The following is a 19,019-nucleotide window of genomic DNA, read 5'->3' on the forward strand; positions in this document are numbered from 1 at the left end:
CATAAATATAATGTGTAGGTCCAGCTATAGTCTTTTAGTTCTGAACACTGATACATACATCATTGTTCTGTTTCATTGTTGATGGAAAGTGAGCATCTGCTCCAGTCCAGGTTTCTCTTCCATTACCCATCAGCTCTGACCAGCATTGTGTCTTTGCTAAGCAGGCCCACAGAATAAAGCTGCCACCAGGGTGGGGATGATGTGCACAGGGCGATGTGTTGCCAGTTTGAATAATATGCACACTTAAACATCCAGCAGTAAAGCCGAACTTATAATGTGCAGACAAGACAACAGTTAACCCCCTAAGAACTTTCTGTCACAGCGTCATGGCAGGAGTGCTTCCCATACATGGAGGGGAAAATCACAGCAGTCTCTCAGTTCATTGAACAATACAGAATATAAGCAAAGAGCTTATTTTTTTTTAGATTTTTATACTATCATAAACCACAAATAGAGTTAAAATGCACATTTTCTGTGTGTAACTAATGTCATATTTTCTACATTATGCTAAAACAATAACTATGGTTAGGTTTAATTATCTTTCCCACTCAGTGTTTGGTGTAAGACAGTTCAGGACGCCCCCTTGTGGATGTAAGTAATCCCTTCACTCCTTTCAGAGCCTGAGATTCATAGCTGGTGTGTTTTCCAGAGAAGAACAGCAAGCAACACATGGAAAACATTTAACGTTGATTCCTGAAAGTGGGGTCTCTGTGTGCAGGTGAGGTTTTCTGAACCTCACCTGTGGGACTGACCACCTGTCTGAGCTCGGGGACGTGGGAGGGGCCCACGGCAGGCTCTGTCCTCGGATGCCCTCTTGACTCAGTGCTGGTGGTGGGAAACAGTAGGACTCTGGCTACATAGCGTCACCGTCTCCCACTCCAAATAAGAAGCTGCTGCTGAACTGCAGAGCTCCTTCAGTGACAGATTGCTGCATGGCAGCCCAAAGCAGCTGTTAGACTTTGTAACACCACTGCTCCCTGCACATTCCAGCTGATATTTGCAAAGTTTTTCTGAGTTTTGTAAATAGTCTGTAACGTTTTTCTGTCTAGATACATGCACATCTTGTGCATTTTTTAAATTATTTAACTCAGCTGCACATTTCTATTAATCTGAGTACACTATTTATAATAACTATACTGTAAATTTGCCGTTAGTGTGCTACAACTGTACTTTATCATTCCTCAGCTACACTATATGTGTAACATACCTGCTATAATTAGCATCATTTGTAATTACCTTACATCATACCGGTGCTATTATGACTATTGAGATTAGCCTTACAGGAGTAGAAAGCTAAAAACATTTGGAGTTCAAAATGCAGAGCAGTATTTAAATGTGCCATATCATTTAAAATGCACACACCACCCTAAAACATTCTTTCTTTCTTTTTTCAGTTCTTTTATTTCATGTTTTGTTTTTCATTTACCTTATAGTTTGAATGTCACTTTAATTTAACTTTAACTGGCTGCTACACCAAAACCTCCCCACTTTGGGACAATGAAAGATGTTTATATTATATTCTGTGCCTTCCACTGGATTTAAGTGTAAAACAGTAAAGGGCACTGAATATAAATCACATTTCACAGTTATGAGTGACTTTGTGTTTGTTTACATGGAAGTTTGTGGATGTAAAGGGGCAAAATGTAGAAAAGTACAAAGGATGTGAGTAGGCAGTATATTCAGAGATGGGTAGTAACTGGTTACATTTCTTCAGTTACATTATTTGAGTAACTTATTTGAAAAAAAAAAACTTTTATGAGTATTTTTACTAACCTGTACCTCTTACTTTTACTTGAGTAATTTTATTCTGAAGTATTTTTACTCTTACTTGAGTAAAAATTCTGGTTTCTCTTCCCATTGAATGAAGAACAAACATGTTTTAACCAGAAAATCACCAGACACAGACACACAGCTGGAGGTTTTGTTGACGTTTCATAAGTTTTATACTGAAAGAAACTTGGAAAAAAATGTATTTTGCCTGATTTTGGATAAATTATTGTCCTTTTGGTTCTTAAAACACCAAAATCTTCACTAAACTTTACTCTGATGATGTAATTTTTAAATATTAAATGATTAATAATTTAATCAGTTACTCAGTACTCAAGTAGATTTTTTTCTCTTTTTTTTTTACCAAATACTGTTTTACTCTTACTTGAGTAATTTCTTAACCGGCTACTTTTTACTTTGAATAAAAGTATGTTGAAGTCGTGCTATTCTTACTTGAGTACAGTTTTTAAATACTTTGGATAATCTGTCTGTATCACTGGTGTTGTAGTTTGGAAGTATTTTCTTTACAGCTTGAGATGCATCATATATTATTGGCTAATTTTATACATCAAGCATATCAACACACCCAAATGTAAGTCAATGTCAATTAAATTAAAAAAAAGACTGTTTAGAGAGAGAAAGAATGAAACTTAAATAATAAAAAGTGAAACTTTTATTTGATTTAAGTCAGAATTTCTTCCGCTGTTGTTTTGTGCTCTGGGTGGTCTGAGACTTCCTGCTCATTAGCGATCAAAAGTAATCTGCTTTTTCCTGTCTCTTTCCCAGCTGCCACATGTAGGAAGTTGTAGCTTTTATGAACAGCTGGACGGACACCAAGAAGACATTTGCAGAAATAGTAGAATCCTGCTCTTGCAATCCTTGTGTTTCCAGTTCACAATGGAAAATCAAACAAAGAGTATTTTGCTGTGTTGGATACAGTGTTGGTCATTAATTTGTGTGTTTATGCATCACCAGGGAAACGCTATATATCTGGTACAGTTGCCCAACACAGCACCAGAAATCTGTTGACCGCAGCTCTTAGGGGGAGGGCAGGGAAACGTTTTTGAGGAAATGGGTGTAGAGAACCCCTCCTATGCCCAACTCTGCATTCCTCCTCTGCACTCTTTTCTTCAAGTTAATTTTCCCAAACGCCTCCACAGAAAAAAGACGAGAGGAAAACAGCAGAACAGCAGCTGAACCATCAGAGGATCCAGGAGTTTATATCCTGCTGCTCTGAACATAACGGTAAGTTTTTCTCTTTGCAGCAGCCTGGCGCACATTAGATTACATACACCAAAATAGATCATTGCATATTTTTATGAAGATGTTAACCAGAGAGCTTGCAGGCGTAATTAAATGTCCTAAAATAGCTTTGGACTGAGTGTTTCACACGAGTAGAATGACGGTTTTGTGTATTTATGACTGGTTTGCATTTGTAAGACTCCAAAGTTACATCTGCATATAGTCAAAGAGTCGTTCAAACACATTTCCCTCTGACCACTTCCTGACAATAACACGGCACATGGAAGGATCAAGCCTCCCTGTCTAGAGTTTTACTGTGGATACGTTACACTGACAATGGCAACGTACTGTATTGCTTTATCACAAATCAATTTGTTCTAACTGGAATGTAAACGTTTAGCAAGAAGAAGAAGCAATGAACTGATGCTTATGTCCATATTCCATCCTAAACATTAACACTGAATGTCAGGATTTATTTGAAAGTAATTCCAGAGATCAGGGTGAAAATGGATGCATTTTTATCAGCTAAAGGTTTTACTAACAGTCCAAATATTAGGGTGTACACTTGCAACATGGTGCATTTATTTCAGATAAGTGAAGAGGAGCAAGTTTTAAATTTAAATGTGGTTACGGTACTTTCACTTTTATCATAATCAGACGACGGCTGGCTAGCTAATTCAAAATGTTATTTTTCACTGCCTGCAACTTTTTGGACAAACTGCAGCTGAAGGGATAATTAAATCCATCACAACTAAAAACATCTAGGTAAATATACACCTCTGGAAAGAATTAAGAGACCACTTAAAATAATCGGTTTCTCTGATTTTATTCTTTGTAGGTAAATGTTTGAGTAGAAAGAACTTTGTTCTTTTATTCTATAAACTACTGACATGTCTCTGAAATTCTAAGCAAAAATGTAACATTTATTTAAATGAGAAATGGTCAAAATAACAAAAAAGATGCAGAGCTTTCAGTGCAGAGCTGTTCCTCCATGTTTTGAAGCTTTTCATTACCAAATACAAAGTACTAAATGAAAATCATTAAGTATTTAATACTTAAATCTTGTGTCATTTCATATTGTTACACATAACTTAATTTCAGATTTTTATTTATTTTGTTTTCTTTTCATTCATGCACTACTTGGGTCAATGTGTAATTGAGAAATATGTTTAAAATTAAAAGTTGTGATATGTTCAATACTTATTTTACTTGCTGCATCTGAACACGTCATTTATATTACAACGTCATTATTTAAATATAGAATTTTATTTCCCTTCGCAACAGAAAAGCAGAACTGAGTGAATACAGCATTTTCTTCCCCTGCAGGGACTTTTAAATATATGTGACATTAATTAACTTAATTTTCATAAATCAAAATCCTGGTTTTGTTTAGTTTTTTTTTATTAAATTAGTCTTAGCAGCATGCCACAAGCCTTAAAAACATTTCCTGTGCCTTCTGGTTGTTAAATATAGCAGAAGATTACCAACCTTAACAGAATCACTTCATCCAACATCTTTGGTGAAAAAGTTTAATGTTTTGTTGCATGATTTAAGAAGTAACAAAGTTTGCCTCAGAAAGTGGCCCCACCTCCACTTCTCTTTCTTGTGCTTTGATAAATAAGATCCTCATCACAGGTGAAAAGCTGCATGATGAAAGAGCTGAGTTTCCTCAGGAGCCACAAATTTACTCTCTGCATTTTAAAACACGGAAAAATAAAATGTTTATCATTGGTAAAAGTGTGTCTGCTGGAAATTATTTAATGGTTAAACAATAGTTTCTTCTGTTTTGATTGCTTGGCCGCAGGACGTATTTTGCTGCAAACAGCCATGGTGTGTCTGCTGGTATACGTGACTGTCCTGCATTTGGTCAGCTTGGCCATGCTTTTCATCGCCACTCTGGAAAAGGTTGGATGGAGAATTAGTTTGAATGTGCTCTATCCTTGTTTAAACACTAGAGGGCGCCATCATACATTCTGCTTTTACAAAAGGAGACATGCAGTCCAGAGCTTTTAACTAACTGGTTTCATCGTTGCAGTCCTGGTGGGTTTGGACAGAGACAGAAATCACTGACCTTTGGCACAACTGCTTCTACACGAACTCCACGCAAACCTGGGTTTGTGCAGCAGCCACCGAAAGCGGTAACATATCAACAAATTACTCAACTTATACAAATTAGATTCTTCTTTTGAGTAAATATTGTGTTTATTGTTCTATCTTACACTCCTTTTCTCCCCCCACCCCACTTTTCCCAGACTGGCTCCAGTCCGTTCAGGCCCTCATGATCCTGTCTGTGGTCTTTTCGTCCGTCTCTCTCCTGGTTTTTCTGGGTCAGCTCATCTTCTTGTCCAAGGGACGTCTCTTCTACTTTACAGGCCTCTGCCAGGCATTCGCAGGTAATTTTATGACTTTATCTTAGTAAATATTAAAGATATAGAGTGGATCTCAAAACAATAACAAATTGTTTTAAAACCTGTTTGACATCAACATGTACGATTAAACTTAACACAAACAAATCTGAGATTAATTTTAAGGAATCTGATTAACTTTAAATGAAGTTCTGATATCTGAGTCAGATTTTCTTGGACTTTGGAAAGGATCAAAGGGATAAAAAGAAATACTCGACAAATGTATCAGTCAGGACAAAGAAACGCTGCTTCCAACAAAATCATTAAGTATTTACATACATGATGACGTTTGCTCAATCACCTGCCCAGTTCTTACTCATTTTAAAATAACATTTCCACACATTTTCTCTGAAAATAGTTTATTTTTTCAATGTTCAACACATATGCACAATATGTACATTTTTGTAAAAGTGATCCGGCTCAGTTGCACATCCCTTGGATCGCGAGTGTTTCTAAGAACCACACAGTATTTTCTGTTACAGTTTTGTACAGTATATTATCATCACTATTATTGTTGCCAATATTGTTTTTTATGTACTGCTTTTAACACTTCAGTAACTCTTTTTTGTGTGAGCCTTTATACCTGATGCTTCTGTTACACCTGAATTTCCCCTTTGTATTTCTGCTCTATTTTATTTAACACACATATTTGCTCAAGCCTCCAAATAATTAAATTAAGTTTTTAACTGTGCAAAAAGTCCAGTCTTGAGTTTTCTTGCTACTAAACTGACAGTCGGCTGTTAGTGTTATAACAAAGTAGAAGAGATTAATGTCAAAAACTAAGCCATTAAGTATGTATAAGATCCTAGATCCTGCAGCACACAGAGTTCAGAGGTCACCAGCCTGCTGCAGACAAACTCCATGTGGAATGAGGTCTGGACGAGCAGCTGCATCCAAAACTTACGTCACCAAGTGGGAATGTAGATCAGTCCTCTGGAGCAGAGGAGAAGGCTGTTTAGAGGAACAAATCGTGCTTTTCTGTCTGGCAAAAGGCCCCGTTCACACAACAGGCTCATCTTCCCATATCTGAATTTTTCAGGGGATAAAGTGACCAGATCAGACATTTTAAAAATAATTATGAATGCTTTAGATATGGCTGATATTGGTGTTCTGGTTTTTTTTTTTTTTTTTGTATTTTCCAGTCACATAGGGCCTTTTATAGCACAATCAAGTAATTGTGTTAGCTTCAGTTGTTGTAAAAATGCTGTATATACCAAATATGACTTAATTTGACGCCTGGAAATTGGGCTTCTGTCTTTTTAAGACCGTTGTGTCAAATTTCAATCCTGCAGCTTTTAGCTGTCTTCCTGTTTCACCACACCTGGCTCCTATGTTATATCAATATTATGATATAAAGCTCAAAAAAGTTTTTTACTTTTAAACAGGCACTTGGAGAAATATCCATATCCCTTACAAGTACCCAGACTCCTCTCTACATGTTTTCATTGCACACTTACTTAGGTATTTTAATCAATCCCATTGTTCCAACTTTGTAGAAACAATTTGCCTTCTGTTGTTTTAAAATGACAGCGCACAAGTTCATAAAGAAATGTCTATAAAGACATGATATTGGTGTGGAAGAATATGGGGGAATTTTACTGCCGCAAGTCGAGAGCACAGATATTGTCAGGCACCAAGCTGGAAGGAAACAAACGCGCCTAGTACAACACTTTCATTCTATTGGCTGAGAGGTTGCCAGGCGACGGTACTTTTGGTTCCGAAAGAGCAGAAAAGAATTTGCATGCGTGCAGAAAGGTTTGATCCGAGCAGAAAGGTTTGATCCGAGCGGAGACAGGGTTTGAGCATGAGGAGAAAGGTCCAAGAAAGCACAGAAAATATTTGAAAGAGAGCAGAAGTTTTGAGTACAAGCATTACAAGTTTTGAGAAGAAAGACATGAAGTCCTGCTTTCAAACTGAAAATGTGTGCAGTCAAATTATGGCAGAAAAATTTCCCCATAGAAGAATTTGACTGGCCTGGTGTATCGGATGAGAGCCAAGATGTCTCATCCAACATCAGTGTCTGACCTCTGGAAAAATAGCTAAGAAATATTCCAGACCACACTTTTAAACAAACTGAATTTGGTAAATGTGTCTGAAGGCAGATGAGCAAAAGCATTTGGCAATACGATGTAAATATGTGAACCATGATACAGTGAAGACTAAGTTATTGGTGATTGAAAAAGATATTAATCAAAACTGCTAAGACAGAATGTTTCTCTAAAACTGATACAAGGAAAGGATGGAAACTGGTCAGGGAGGTTTACAGCAAAACAAGTAAATTTCCTGCTAGTTATATCTATCACGATTTGGAGATAAGAATCATAAAGTACGTCACTGAGTGCATGAACAATAAAAATAAACAGATGAAGGAGTTTTTGTCTGTATTTTGTGACATTAGTCGCCTGTATTCTCTGGATTAAGGATAGAGTTTCGTCTAAAGATAAGCTACAAGCCAAGCTTAGCTGTCTGATGAACTCAAACTCCTCTCAATCTGATATGTGGAGAAACTTTGAAGCAGAATTGGTAAATATTACCAAGTCAACAAAGAAGACCGAATGAATCAAAAGGTGCTTCCACATATTATTAGTTTAAGGGCGTACACACTTATGCAATCAGGTTGTTACACCTTTATCCCAAAGATTTGTTGGCTTTGCAAATAATTTACGTCACATTAAAGCTGGGCAAACTACCTGAAATCATTTATCATACGCGTCATGATTAAAGACTTTAACATTTGAGCCACATTACCTTTTTAACATTATCTTTATAATCTTAAGTTTTATCAAATGCTGAATTAAATGACCATTGTTGCAGCCAGATCATTAGTGTTGGATTCAGGCGCTGTGGTAGATTCTGTAGCGTGTCAGTAAATATGACGGGGTTTTTTTATTCTTGCAGGTTTTACAGACTTTGCCGCTTGCCTCATCTTCACCTTCCACAGAAAGGAGATTCTAAGTAACTCCAAAGATCCAAGCAATGGACGCTTTGGCTTCTGCGTCATCCTGGCGTGGCTGTGCGTCCCTCTGCTTCTCGTCAGTGGAGTCCTGTACGTCCATCTGCGAAAGAAGCAGTGAGGCAAGAAGAGATAAATACATAGAGGGAGCTGTTTTCAGAGAATCTTTAAATAGAACGAGGTTTAATATCCAGGAGTGACGCATTTTATTTTCTTTTTTTCTCCTGTATGGTGAAATTATCTTGATAGCATCTCAGAAATTATTTGAGCTCTAAGCTTGTTGTGTAATATGAAGAATTATGAAAGAAAAGAATAAACTCATAACCTGTTTTTAATCATTGTTTGGGATCATTTTGAAGCACTCACATTGCTTATTTTAATATTTTCAAAGAAGCACATCGTTGAGAGATCTCTCCTTTACTGGAGAGGGTTTCTGTGTTAATGGGACTAAAATTTGCATTTGGATTCATTTTGTGCAAGAATATGGCACTAAGCAGCTGTACGAGACTCTTTCTCTTTGAGTTTTAATCTGTAGCTCATTCGTGGCTTTCATTGTTTATCTTGTCAAACTGTGGCCTCACCATTTTTCTGCAGAACTGACTGGGGACAAATAAGGAAGCAACTTGCCATAAATGGCCTTTGCATGGGTTTGGTGTAATAAGTATTTCCTACTAAATCAAAAAGAAAGCGATGTGGTTGCACCTGTTGCCTGCAGAGAGGAAGGCTGCCTCGCAACAGTTACCAGGTAAAATGTTGCCTGTTAACCCATCCGTCAGGCCGAACCAGTCTGAAAGGATAACTGTGAGGTGAACGTCAGATACCTGGAAATATTGTTCAAACCTCACACACCTCTAGGAGAGGTGGAGGGAGAAACCAGCAGAAACCAAACATCCAACGCAGTATTCTCTAAAAAAATGTCTCATAAAATTATTTAGACATTTTTGTGACACTATAGCCACAAACATAAATGTGCTTTAAAGGCTTTTGAGTGAGAAATCAAGACAAAGCGCATCAATGAAACAAAAGGAAAATTACACGTCATGTATTTGTATTAAGCTTCGGTCTTTCACTGTAATTACACTTGCAAGTCTGTACATCTCTACCAGCTTTGCACAACTTGGGACTGAATCTTTTGCTTAATCTTCTTTTCAAAACAGATCAAGCTTGGTCAGATTTGAAGGAGCGCCTCTTTGAACATCAAGTTTTAAGTCTGATTGATATACGTCTGGGCTTTGAGCCAATCTAATACTTATGTTTTTTATTAGTTCTCTGGTCGTGTGTTTACTGGTGACCTCTTGGTGGAAAGTCAACCTCCTCCCAGGGAAGTCTTGTGCAGCATCAGTTTAATACCCTGCATTAAACTCAATCCGTCTTACCATCAGTGCTGACCAGATTGTTTGTCACGATTGTTTGCTGTGTTTCCTACATAGCTCCAAGGAAAACGCTACATGGGACATCTCATAATTTGTAGAGTGCAGGACAAACCCCTTTCGGACAAGAGTTGAAAATTTGCATCAAACTGGTTCTGACTCAAGGTGTAGATCACAAACGCCAACTAAGAACCTTATGTTTCCTCTTCCCAGGATCCCAATAGGAGTTTTGTCACCACCTACTGGCTGGAATGTGAACTAGTTAACAGTTGAGCATTTTTTTTCCTTGATGAATAAAGGTGATACCTGTACCTGGGAGTGTGAAGCAAAGTGATTATTCAAAAACAATTTATAACTGTTTTTTTAATTGCAATGGAATAGCAGCCTCTGCGATTGTGCAGGAAAGGGATTTTGTTGAAGAAGGTTGTTGGTTTGAATCCATGTTGTTTCTTTCTGCATGGAGTTTGCATGTTCTCCCCCTGCATATGTGACATACTCCACAGGTCCAAAACATGTTATTTAATCACTCTAAATTGCCTTAAGAAGGGACTGTGTATGGCTGCTTGTTCTGTGTGTCTCTATGTTGCTCTCTGATGGCTTTGCAGAGTGTCCAGGGTGCAAAAACGACCGCTGAAGAGATAGTACAGCCCTCCATGCAGCCCTGCACCGCTAGACATGAATGCACACATTGGATGGATGAATGTTTACAGTATGTGCCTAATGTGGTTAATTCGCATCATACCTAATGATGCGAATTGGGTGCATCATTCTGTAGGTGTGTCATTCAAATGAACAATAAATATCTATTGTTAATCTACATGATATTAAGTCAGGCACTAAGGAGCAAATGATTATCATCTCAACAGATTCTCCCACCTGTGAATCTCAGCACATTTCTGGGCTCAGTCTGTCAGTTTGGGTGTAAAACTGAATATCAGTCTGAAAAAAGTTAAATGCAAAAGGAATTCCAAACTTTTCAGAATCTTATGTGCAAGAAAAAGTAATTAAAAACCTTCTTCCAATTCACAATGATGTGCCCATTTGTGTTGATCTTTTCCATAAAACCCCATGAACTCCACTGAAGAGTTGTGCAAAATGTGAAAAAGTCTGAATGACATGAAACGTATTTGCATTGCTGTGGAGACTGAAGGGATTGGGCGATGACAGGGTGTCTCACACCGCGAAGCCATGTGTCAGCTGCACTGAATGTCTGGAATCTGAGAACAATGTCAGCAGGAAGGAGTGGAGGAGTTTCAGGAGTGCGATCAAACTCACCCAAGGGGAGGGACTGGTGACGAAACACAAGCTCACCGGCAGCACTTCAGCTCTTACACCCAGAGCAGCACAGCAGGTGAGGAGGAATGCTGCAAGTCTTTTTTACTTGTCATTTGGACTCGCGGATGTTTCTGCTCCTCTGTTTATGGAGACGGAGCTGCTGGAGATTGTAAAATGTGGTTAATGTTTTTCCTTCATCTGAAGAGGAACCGTGGAGACTGAGATATCCGACGCCCTCTGGACAGATTGTAAAATTCACACAAGTGAAGACCTCAATACTGGATGACTGAGCCTGGACATTTATTGACAGCCTGGACGTAGCATGACCTTTTGTGAACAGGAAGACCAGATTTTCTCTACAAGGTGGAAATGATTTGAAGGGACAGTGAAGGCATCATCTGGAATCATGTCGAACTCCCAGGAGCAGAGTCTGAATGAGAATGTGGTTTTCCTGCCGGTGGACGAGACCTCGCCTCAGTTCTTCCACTCTGAGCGAGAGCGCGAAGCCATGGAGAGGCTCCTCGACAGCGGACCCGAGGCCTTCTACAGCTCCATCGGCCCGGACCTTTCAAGCTACTTCTTATCTCCTGAAGAGGTGAGTCGGATAAGCAGCTGGGCTCAGAATTATCACTTCCACGAGCCGCTGGTGGGAGACCAGAACGGAGCCGATAGGAGCGTCGACTCGGAGAAGATCTGCTCCACCTATGACCCCTACCAATGGGACGTCCCGGTCCCCAACCTGGAGCTCGGCTGGCCGGAGAAACCCGCTGGGGTTCCGAAGAACAGCGTCACAGTCCACTCCAGCCATCCTGCTGAGGGAGACCTGCAAATCAGAGAGGTCATCAGGCGACACTTACAAGCAGCCAAAATGGTATGTGAATGTTATTCTGAAAACAAAGCATCATGGGAGTAAATATGGTTCCGTTTGGGTTAATTTTTTACTATTTAAGCCCTAAACTGTCATAATGACTCTGGTGTCAACATGTAAGCATTTTGAGGGTGACAGTTATAGCTGCAAACAGTAAGACCACATGGGGAAGAAGGTAGAGGAGCTCAGTGTTATCACAGATTGTCTGTCTCATATTATGCTGCAAAAAGATAGTTTTAACAAATATGTAAAAAAATAAATAAATAAATAAATAAATAAATACTGCAGCTTTAAAGATGGGAGAAAACTCTAAACTTTAAAATAAAACTTTCCAAAATGATTTTATCTAAATTTCTTTTTACATAATGAAAGTTGAAGTTTACACTTTTAGACACGTTTTAACTCAATCAAAGTGCGTTTGCATTAATTCACGGAGCTTAAATCGAAGTCATATTTGCATGGCGCATGAAAATTAGACAAAATAAATGCAGCAATTTCCATACATTTCATCTAAAAGACAGAAGGCAATCTACAAAAGTAAAGTAAATCCAAAGATTGCAAAAAAAGGGAAAGTTTTACATCTTCTAACCTCTCACCCCAAAACACAAAGGAAACAAACATTCCCACAGTGAGAAGCATTTCTTTAAAATAGTAGCTAAACTCACTAACAAGCATCTGATGCCGACATTTAACCTTTTCATGCATGTCGGTCACTACAGTGGACAGCTTCCTAAAAGCTATTTTCTTGTGCTTCTGTGGATTTTTATGTTATAAATGCACACAGACCACTAAAGTGGACACTATTGCATCATAAAATACACCATCAACTACTGGCTATTAGCTGTAAATGCAAGAATTTAGTTTTGTTAAATCCAATATGGCCGACAGCATGTCAACCTACCCGGTCTCTCCTACTCTAGACGACTCTTGCAGGTAAAAAACTAAATATTGTGACATCACATAAGCCCTAAAGAACAATACTGCTGATGTATTTTTCAAATAACAGCTTTGTATTTGGAGAAAATTACAATTGATCACCTAAAAACATTTAAATAAAAAAAATGTCCTACCTTTTTTATGCCTTAAGAAATTTAAAAAAGAAAAGGGAAAAAAATCCTGACACAAAGGATCCTATTCGTGCATTGAAGGGTTAATATCAACATAGAGGCAGTGTGTTGTGGTTTCTGAAACCCTGCTGTGTGTTTTGCAGGTAATCGCCGTGGTGACGGACCAGCTGACAGACAACGCGATAATATTTGACTTGCACACGGCCGCCTCCCGAGGTGTGCCCGTCTACATCATCCTGAACCAAAGGTCTCTGCAGCAGAACTTCACCCTCAACAGGCTTAGGCATCCCGTGAGTCAACACCGAACACATGGCCATTGTTGTTCGATACGTGAACTTCACGGCGCAATGAAAGCCGCGCCGGACACGGCCCTAGGATTGCATGTGTGACTTGTTGCGTATAGGCACGCTTGTACTGGGAATGTGAAATGTTGATTTACCCGCGTGTGGTTTAGCTGGTTGCACTGCATTCATTTCTGTCTCCGTTTCTTTGGAGTGACGAAAATATGGTCTGATAAAATGAAAAGGATAATCTTCGCTGTTGATGGTGACTGGACTTGCAGTCTAAGGCGGTGTTTCCCAAGCCTGGTCCTCAAGGCACACTGCCATGCATAGATGTTTCCCTATTTAAATGATTGCAGTTCAGAAAAAGCTTGTTAATCAGCCATCAATTGAAATCATGTGTGTTGAAGCAGGGAAATACCTAAAACATTCAGGGCAGTGTGCCTTAGATGATCAGTGTTTTCCACCGACTCAGTGACTGACTTTTAGAGTACATAAATGCTATAATAGCTGTACACATACAGCGTTTTGCCAAGGTTGAACTTAACCACATTTTCTGCAAGATATTTGATTTAAATTTGACACCGAAAGCCAACAAAAAGGTAAAAAAAAAAAAAAAAGGTGATTCAAAGTTTAGTTTTACAAATAATAATCTGAAAATTGGTGAATTCGTATTCAGCCATCTTTACGCTGATACTTTGAAATAAAATCTGGGGTAGCCAATTTCCCCAACTGGATTTAGGTCCTTGACTTTGACTAGGCCATTCTAAGGCATGAAAACACTTTTTTCTAAGCCATTCTCCTGTAACTTTCACTCTATGTTGTTTTCCTCCTGGAAGGTGATCCTGAACCCTACATTCGGTTCTTTACAGTTTTCAACGGTGTCCAAGCAATTACCACGTAGACAGAGTCAGGGGTGTCAAACTCCAGTCCTCAAGGGCCGCGTAGGGGCGCTGCACCAGAGGGGGCGTCAAAACCCCGTCTGGAGGGGGCGGCGCCCCGATGATGCCTTCGCATACACTTCACCGCGCCCTTACACTCCTTCACCCCGCGCAGACTTAAATGTAAATGTAGCGAGTTTTACCTTACACGTGTTTTCGTTGGGGGGGGGCGATTTATGTTTTCGCATCCACCTGAATAATATGTAGGTGCGCCCCTGGTGGCACATCTAAAAACTGCAGGACACAGATCCTTGAGGACTGGAGTTTGACATTTCTGAGCAAGTTGAAACACTATTGGGTCACAAAAATGGTCCTGAAGCTATCTGCTTACTAAAAATACAGAAATAATTGTATTGTTAAACTCTTAACTGCTTCTGTTCTCGACAAATAAACTACACATGTGATATTTAAATATGATATTGTTAAGAGTTTATTCACTTTTTCCACATAAAAGTACCAAGACCAAGTTCTTCCTTTTATACATGTGACATGTTAGATATAAAACCTGACTGTGGTTTTACAAATGAAGCTTACTCAACTCATTTACATAGTCTTAGTAATAGTCTGGACTTCCTAATGACTAAATGTCTATTGATGCGTTAAGTTTCTCTTTCTCAAATCCTGTTTAACTTCACAGTCTGGCTCCTGCATTTGTCTTGTTTTGGACCAGTGGATATTCTTTCATTTTTCTTGACTTACTCTGAACTTTCTGGTTTGTCTGTTTGTTTAAATAAGTCATTGAAGTAACAGGTCTAAACACATGCAGGTGTGAAACGACGTTATGGTTGAAGAAAAACAGAACTAAAAGTCTATTTATAAAACTGAATACAAATGCTCAAACAAACAAAATACTAAATTTAATTTAATCATCAGGCTCCTATTTCTACTGACTTATTTTTAGTTTTCTTAGTTTAAAGACACTTTTCAATCTCAGACTAAATTTAGTTGAGCCATAAATATTCATACCCCTGGCAGATTTAGATGTTTTTTTCTGCATATTGGATAATAACATTCGTATTTTGGAGAATCTGTCCAGGCCTTTATTATGTTTCAATAAATTATCTTGTCTTGTTTTGAATTAGTTTGTAATCATTTAGTCTTTGTAATATAGTTCATTTTTTGGCTTCTTGGCACATTAACATGGTTTTAATTACACATTTTTGATAATTAATGCATCAGTAAGTAATATGTTTTATGAAATTGAGATAAGGGGTAGGATTAAATAAGTGTAAAGTAGTGTAAGCTAATTATTTTGGTCTTGGTTATACACATTTCCTTTGTTTGTTTTCTTGTTTGAAATAAATAACTCAAAGATTAGCATGAAGCTCATCACTAGAGATAAATAATCAAAAAGAACAAAACAAAACTGTTCAGCAATTACAAAAAAAAGCTTTGATTTGTTTTTAGTTTTGAGAAGAGTCAAAATATTTCTTTACGTTAATATTTTATAATAAAAGAGGTAATTGCTAAGTGTTTTCCCCTTTTAGAATATTTAATTATCTTCAGAGACGCTTTCTTCAAACTTCCCGGCCTGCCTGAACTGAATGATATGCATTTTTCCGTCTGCTTTGAGCCAGAGATGCTCTGCTGGTGGGTGAGCTGCGTGTCGCGTTTCCTCTCCTCTTGTCAACACAGCGTCGTTCTGCTGGGTTAAAGTTGGCTCAGCCCTTTATCTTTATTTTTTCATTTACGTTTTCGGTTTGCTCTTCTTCAGAAACGTTTCAGCCGGGTGCTTTGGATTGTTTCCAAGCTTCGATCTTCCTCTTCTGTTCTGCCCGTAATTTAATCCTTCTTGTCGGCTCGCAATGTTTTATGATCAAAAACAATCAGGTTGAGAGAGACGAACGTAACCAATTTCAGTTTCAAGTCAGTTTATTTGTACAACGTCAGTTTACATCACATCATTTGATCATTTAAGAACAGAAAAACATTGAAATAACATAAATTTAGAAACATTTTGGGGTTTTTTAATTAATAACTCAATAGGCATTTTAAATAATGATAAATAATTCAAACTTATTTCTGTTTAAGTTAACTTCATATCTATAATGAAAGCCGTATTGATAATGGACTGTTTTTTGATAATTGTTTGTACATTATTGTCTTTACTTTTTGTTTATAAATCAGAATGTGGTGAACAAGTAAAATTAAAAATAACAGCCAGATATTGTTTTAATGATTTCCACAGAAAACGATTTGATGTGGCAGACAAAACACCAACAGGCTGTTCTAAGCTGTTAATTTGTTCCAGTGATACATAAAATCTAATTGATGCTAATTATCAAACAGTGCAATCAGGTTCAGCTTGGCTAAAGAAACTTTAGACGACTGCTTACGTTGTGTTGTTGAGATTCCAGAAATCCCTCATGCTGAGCCTGCATGTGGTGACAGTGGAGAGGAAAAACTCTCCATTAGCAGGAAGAACCTAAAGACCTCCTATAGAGCAGCTCTCAGTTTCTTTCAGCTTCAGTTTGACTTTATTTTATTTTTTTCTCTCTGTCAGTACATGCGGGTTCGGGTTCTTGGAGGGAAAACGTTTTGCTCCAGGACTGGGAAGATGGTGGCTGGAGAAATGAAAGACAATTTCATCCTGGTGGATTTAGAGGCAGCGATTCATGGCAACTACAGGTGAACAAAAATGTCATTTTCAAAGCATCTTACACATTTTTTTCTGTAAGCCAACTAACCGGATATTTCTTCTGTTTTGCCTCCAGCCTTACCTGGACAGGCGCTCATCTTCACCGGCAGCTTGTCACAGTCCTGAGGGGACCGGTTATCGACTCGTTTGACCGAGAGTTCAGGATCCTTTTTGCCGACTCGGTCCCTGTTCCCGACACTTGGGGAGTCACAGCCGGCCCCCAAGTTTACAACCACTACCAGACCAAAGACTTCTCACGGCTCCGGCTCCTAAAGCAGCTCTCTGCTGAGTCCGAGATCACAAACCCTCCTTCTCCGCCCGCTGACGTCTTTCTGGACTGGGAGGCGATGGGCGTTCTGCAGAGAGACAGCAGCCGGCCTGCGTCTCTTCTGGGTCTACATAAGGAAAACATAGTTGAGAAGACGTCACAGCTGGACATAAATAAGGACAGCCCCACTGAGGACAGATTTACCTACAATGAGCACCTGGTGTGGAGCAGGAGAAGGTACGGTACCTGGATGATCTCTCTTTCTCCTTGAAGACAAGAGAATACATTGATATAACTTACATTTCTATTAGAGGTGCACCAATAAATCAGCCCTGATTTCCTTCATTTTGGAAGACCTGTGATCAGACAATACTTACCTGTGAAGCTGATGTTATCCAACAGTCTTAGCTTCCTTGGTAAAAGTCTAAAAATCTTCTCTTTTTTTCTGCCATGAGAGAAGTTCGTCCCACCAGGTCACGTCTGCAGGTTTCCAGTTAATAATCACCCCACTGTAACCAAATGAGCAACTTTCTAGCAACATTTCAGACAAAAATACCAGTATTGGATATGGGTCACAATTGGTATCGGTATGTTATGCTTTTTAAAGATTGGCCAGAAAACTCCAGCCCCTAATTTTTACGCATAATTTTAACACAAACCAAGCTAAGATATCTTAGCAGATGCATGTTTTTTGCTGGTCATGTTCTGTTTCTGAAATCTTCTTACATTCAACAGGATGAATGAAAATACATCCCCGCTCACAACCGGAGTGACAGATAATTCAAACATTATCAAGTGAGTCTTTTATTGGCATTCACAGACATGGAAAAATATTTTGGCACCTCCGATTAAACCTTAAAATTAATGCTAAAACTGTTCATCTCCACTGCGTTTTTCTATATTCTGTCACTTTAAACGCACAAACTTTATAAGGACTTTGCATGATAGACCAATACAAAGAATAATGTACAGTTGTGAAAAGACGATATTAAAATCGCTTCACAAAGATGCATCTGAAAAGTGCGGCATGCCTTTAAATTCAACTCACCCTGAGTCAGTACTTTGTAGAATCACTTTTTGATGCAATTATACCTGCAAGTCTTTGTAAATCTATGTCAGGGGTCTACAACCTGCGGCTCCGGAGCCACAAGTGGCTCTTTGGACCTTCCACAATGGCCCTTTAGAACTCTAACTAAACATTTTAAAGAACCAAGTGAAGTTTTTAACATAAATATATTAACAAATGAATATTCTAGTAGTTTTTTCAAGGAATAATTGCATTGGACATTTACAACAGAGTGACACTAAGTTATATTCTTATTATTATTCATAATAGTTTTAATCCTTAGATTAATTTTTCTTGTCATTAGATTGGAAACTATATTTTTTAACTTAGATACGCCAACATCCCATCATACACTGTAAAACATTTGATGGTGGTTTAGCTTGAAAATGAAATTCCACCAATTTAAGTCAACAAGAGTTAATTGGGTTTAACTGAGAAATTAAAGTTCATGAAGTTGATTTTTAACAAGAGACAAATTGTCTAAATGTTGTTTAAGTTCATTAATCTTTAACTGAGAGTTTTAACTTAATGCTGCAATTTAAACCAAATAATTATTTCACAAAATGCAAGAAAAAAAACTGTCCTCACCCAGTTAAAGAGCCACATTTCTCTGTTATTTTACTCACAATATCAAGTTAAAATAACTATTTATTTTACTGTAGAATAATTTAAATTCTTGTTTCAAATTGCAGGAACCAAATTTCTGACCTGATGATGAATTTTATGAAACATCTGAATGAATTCAGCTCAGAAACATTTAGTGTGAACAGATCAACGTAACACACTTCCATCTCAGGAGACAGAAACACGCCGCTAAGCATTCTGGGAAATAGTTCCCACTTCTGTCTTTTTCTTCTTTCAGTTTTTTAAGTGTTAAC

The 19,019-nt window shown here is 38.2% G+C and overlaps 2 protein-coding genes across 3 annotated transcripts in view; both read left to right on the forward strand.

Annotated features, from left to right (window-relative positions):
• The first annotated feature begins 2,837 nt into the window (after positions 1–2,837).
• LOC106945817 (epithelial membrane protein 3-like) lies at positions 2,838–8,702 on the forward strand. 2 transcript variants are annotated; one of them, XM_015029774.1, is made up of 6 exons: positions 2,838–3,012; positions 4,632–4,698; positions 4,808–4,914; positions 5,045–5,147; positions 5,262–5,402; positions 8,313–8,702. In XM_015029774.1, the coding sequence occupies exons 3-6, from the start codon at positions 4,837–4,839 to the stop codon at positions 8,486–8,488; spliced, it is 498 nt and encodes a 165-aa protein (XP_014885260.1). In that variant the 5' UTR covers positions 2,838–3,012; positions 4,632–4,698; positions 4,808–4,836; the 3' UTR covers positions 8,489–8,702. The 2 variants fall into 2 exon arrangements, with proteins under 2 accessions (XP_014885260.1, XP_014885258.1); XM_015029772.1 differs by lacking the exon at positions 4,632–4,698 and having other exon boundaries at positions 2,839–3,012; positions 4,814–4,914.
• A 1,773-nt stretch (positions 8,703–10,475) lies between these two features.
• fam83e (family with sequence similarity 83 member E) overlaps positions 10,476–19,019 on the forward strand; it is a 14,827-nt gene continuing 6,283 nt past the window's right edge. Inside the window, exons 1-6 of the mRNA XM_015029771.1 lie at positions 10,476–11,088; positions 11,217–11,883; positions 13,091–13,237; positions 16,673–16,797; positions 16,884–17,312; positions 17,811–17,870. Coding sequence (XP_014885257.1) covers positions 11,419–11,883; positions 13,091–13,237; positions 16,673–16,797; positions 16,884–17,312; positions 17,811–17,870 — 1,226 coding nt within the window. The 5' untranslated portion in view covers positions 10,476–11,088; positions 11,217–11,418. The remainder of the gene's footprint in view (positions 11,089–11,216; positions 11,884–13,090; positions 13,238–16,672; positions 16,798–16,883; positions 17,313–17,810; positions 17,871–19,019) is intronic.

Source organism: Poecilia latipinna, unplaced genomic scaffold (assembly GCF_001443285.1).
Source record: "Poecilia latipinna isolate Pla-1442-1.1 unplaced genomic scaffold, P_latipinna-1.0 Scaffold162, whole genome shotgun sequence".
In the NCBI taxonomy this organism is placed as follows: Eukaryota; Metazoa; Chordata; class Actinopteri; order Cyprinodontiformes; family Poeciliidae; genus Poecilia; species Poecilia latipinna.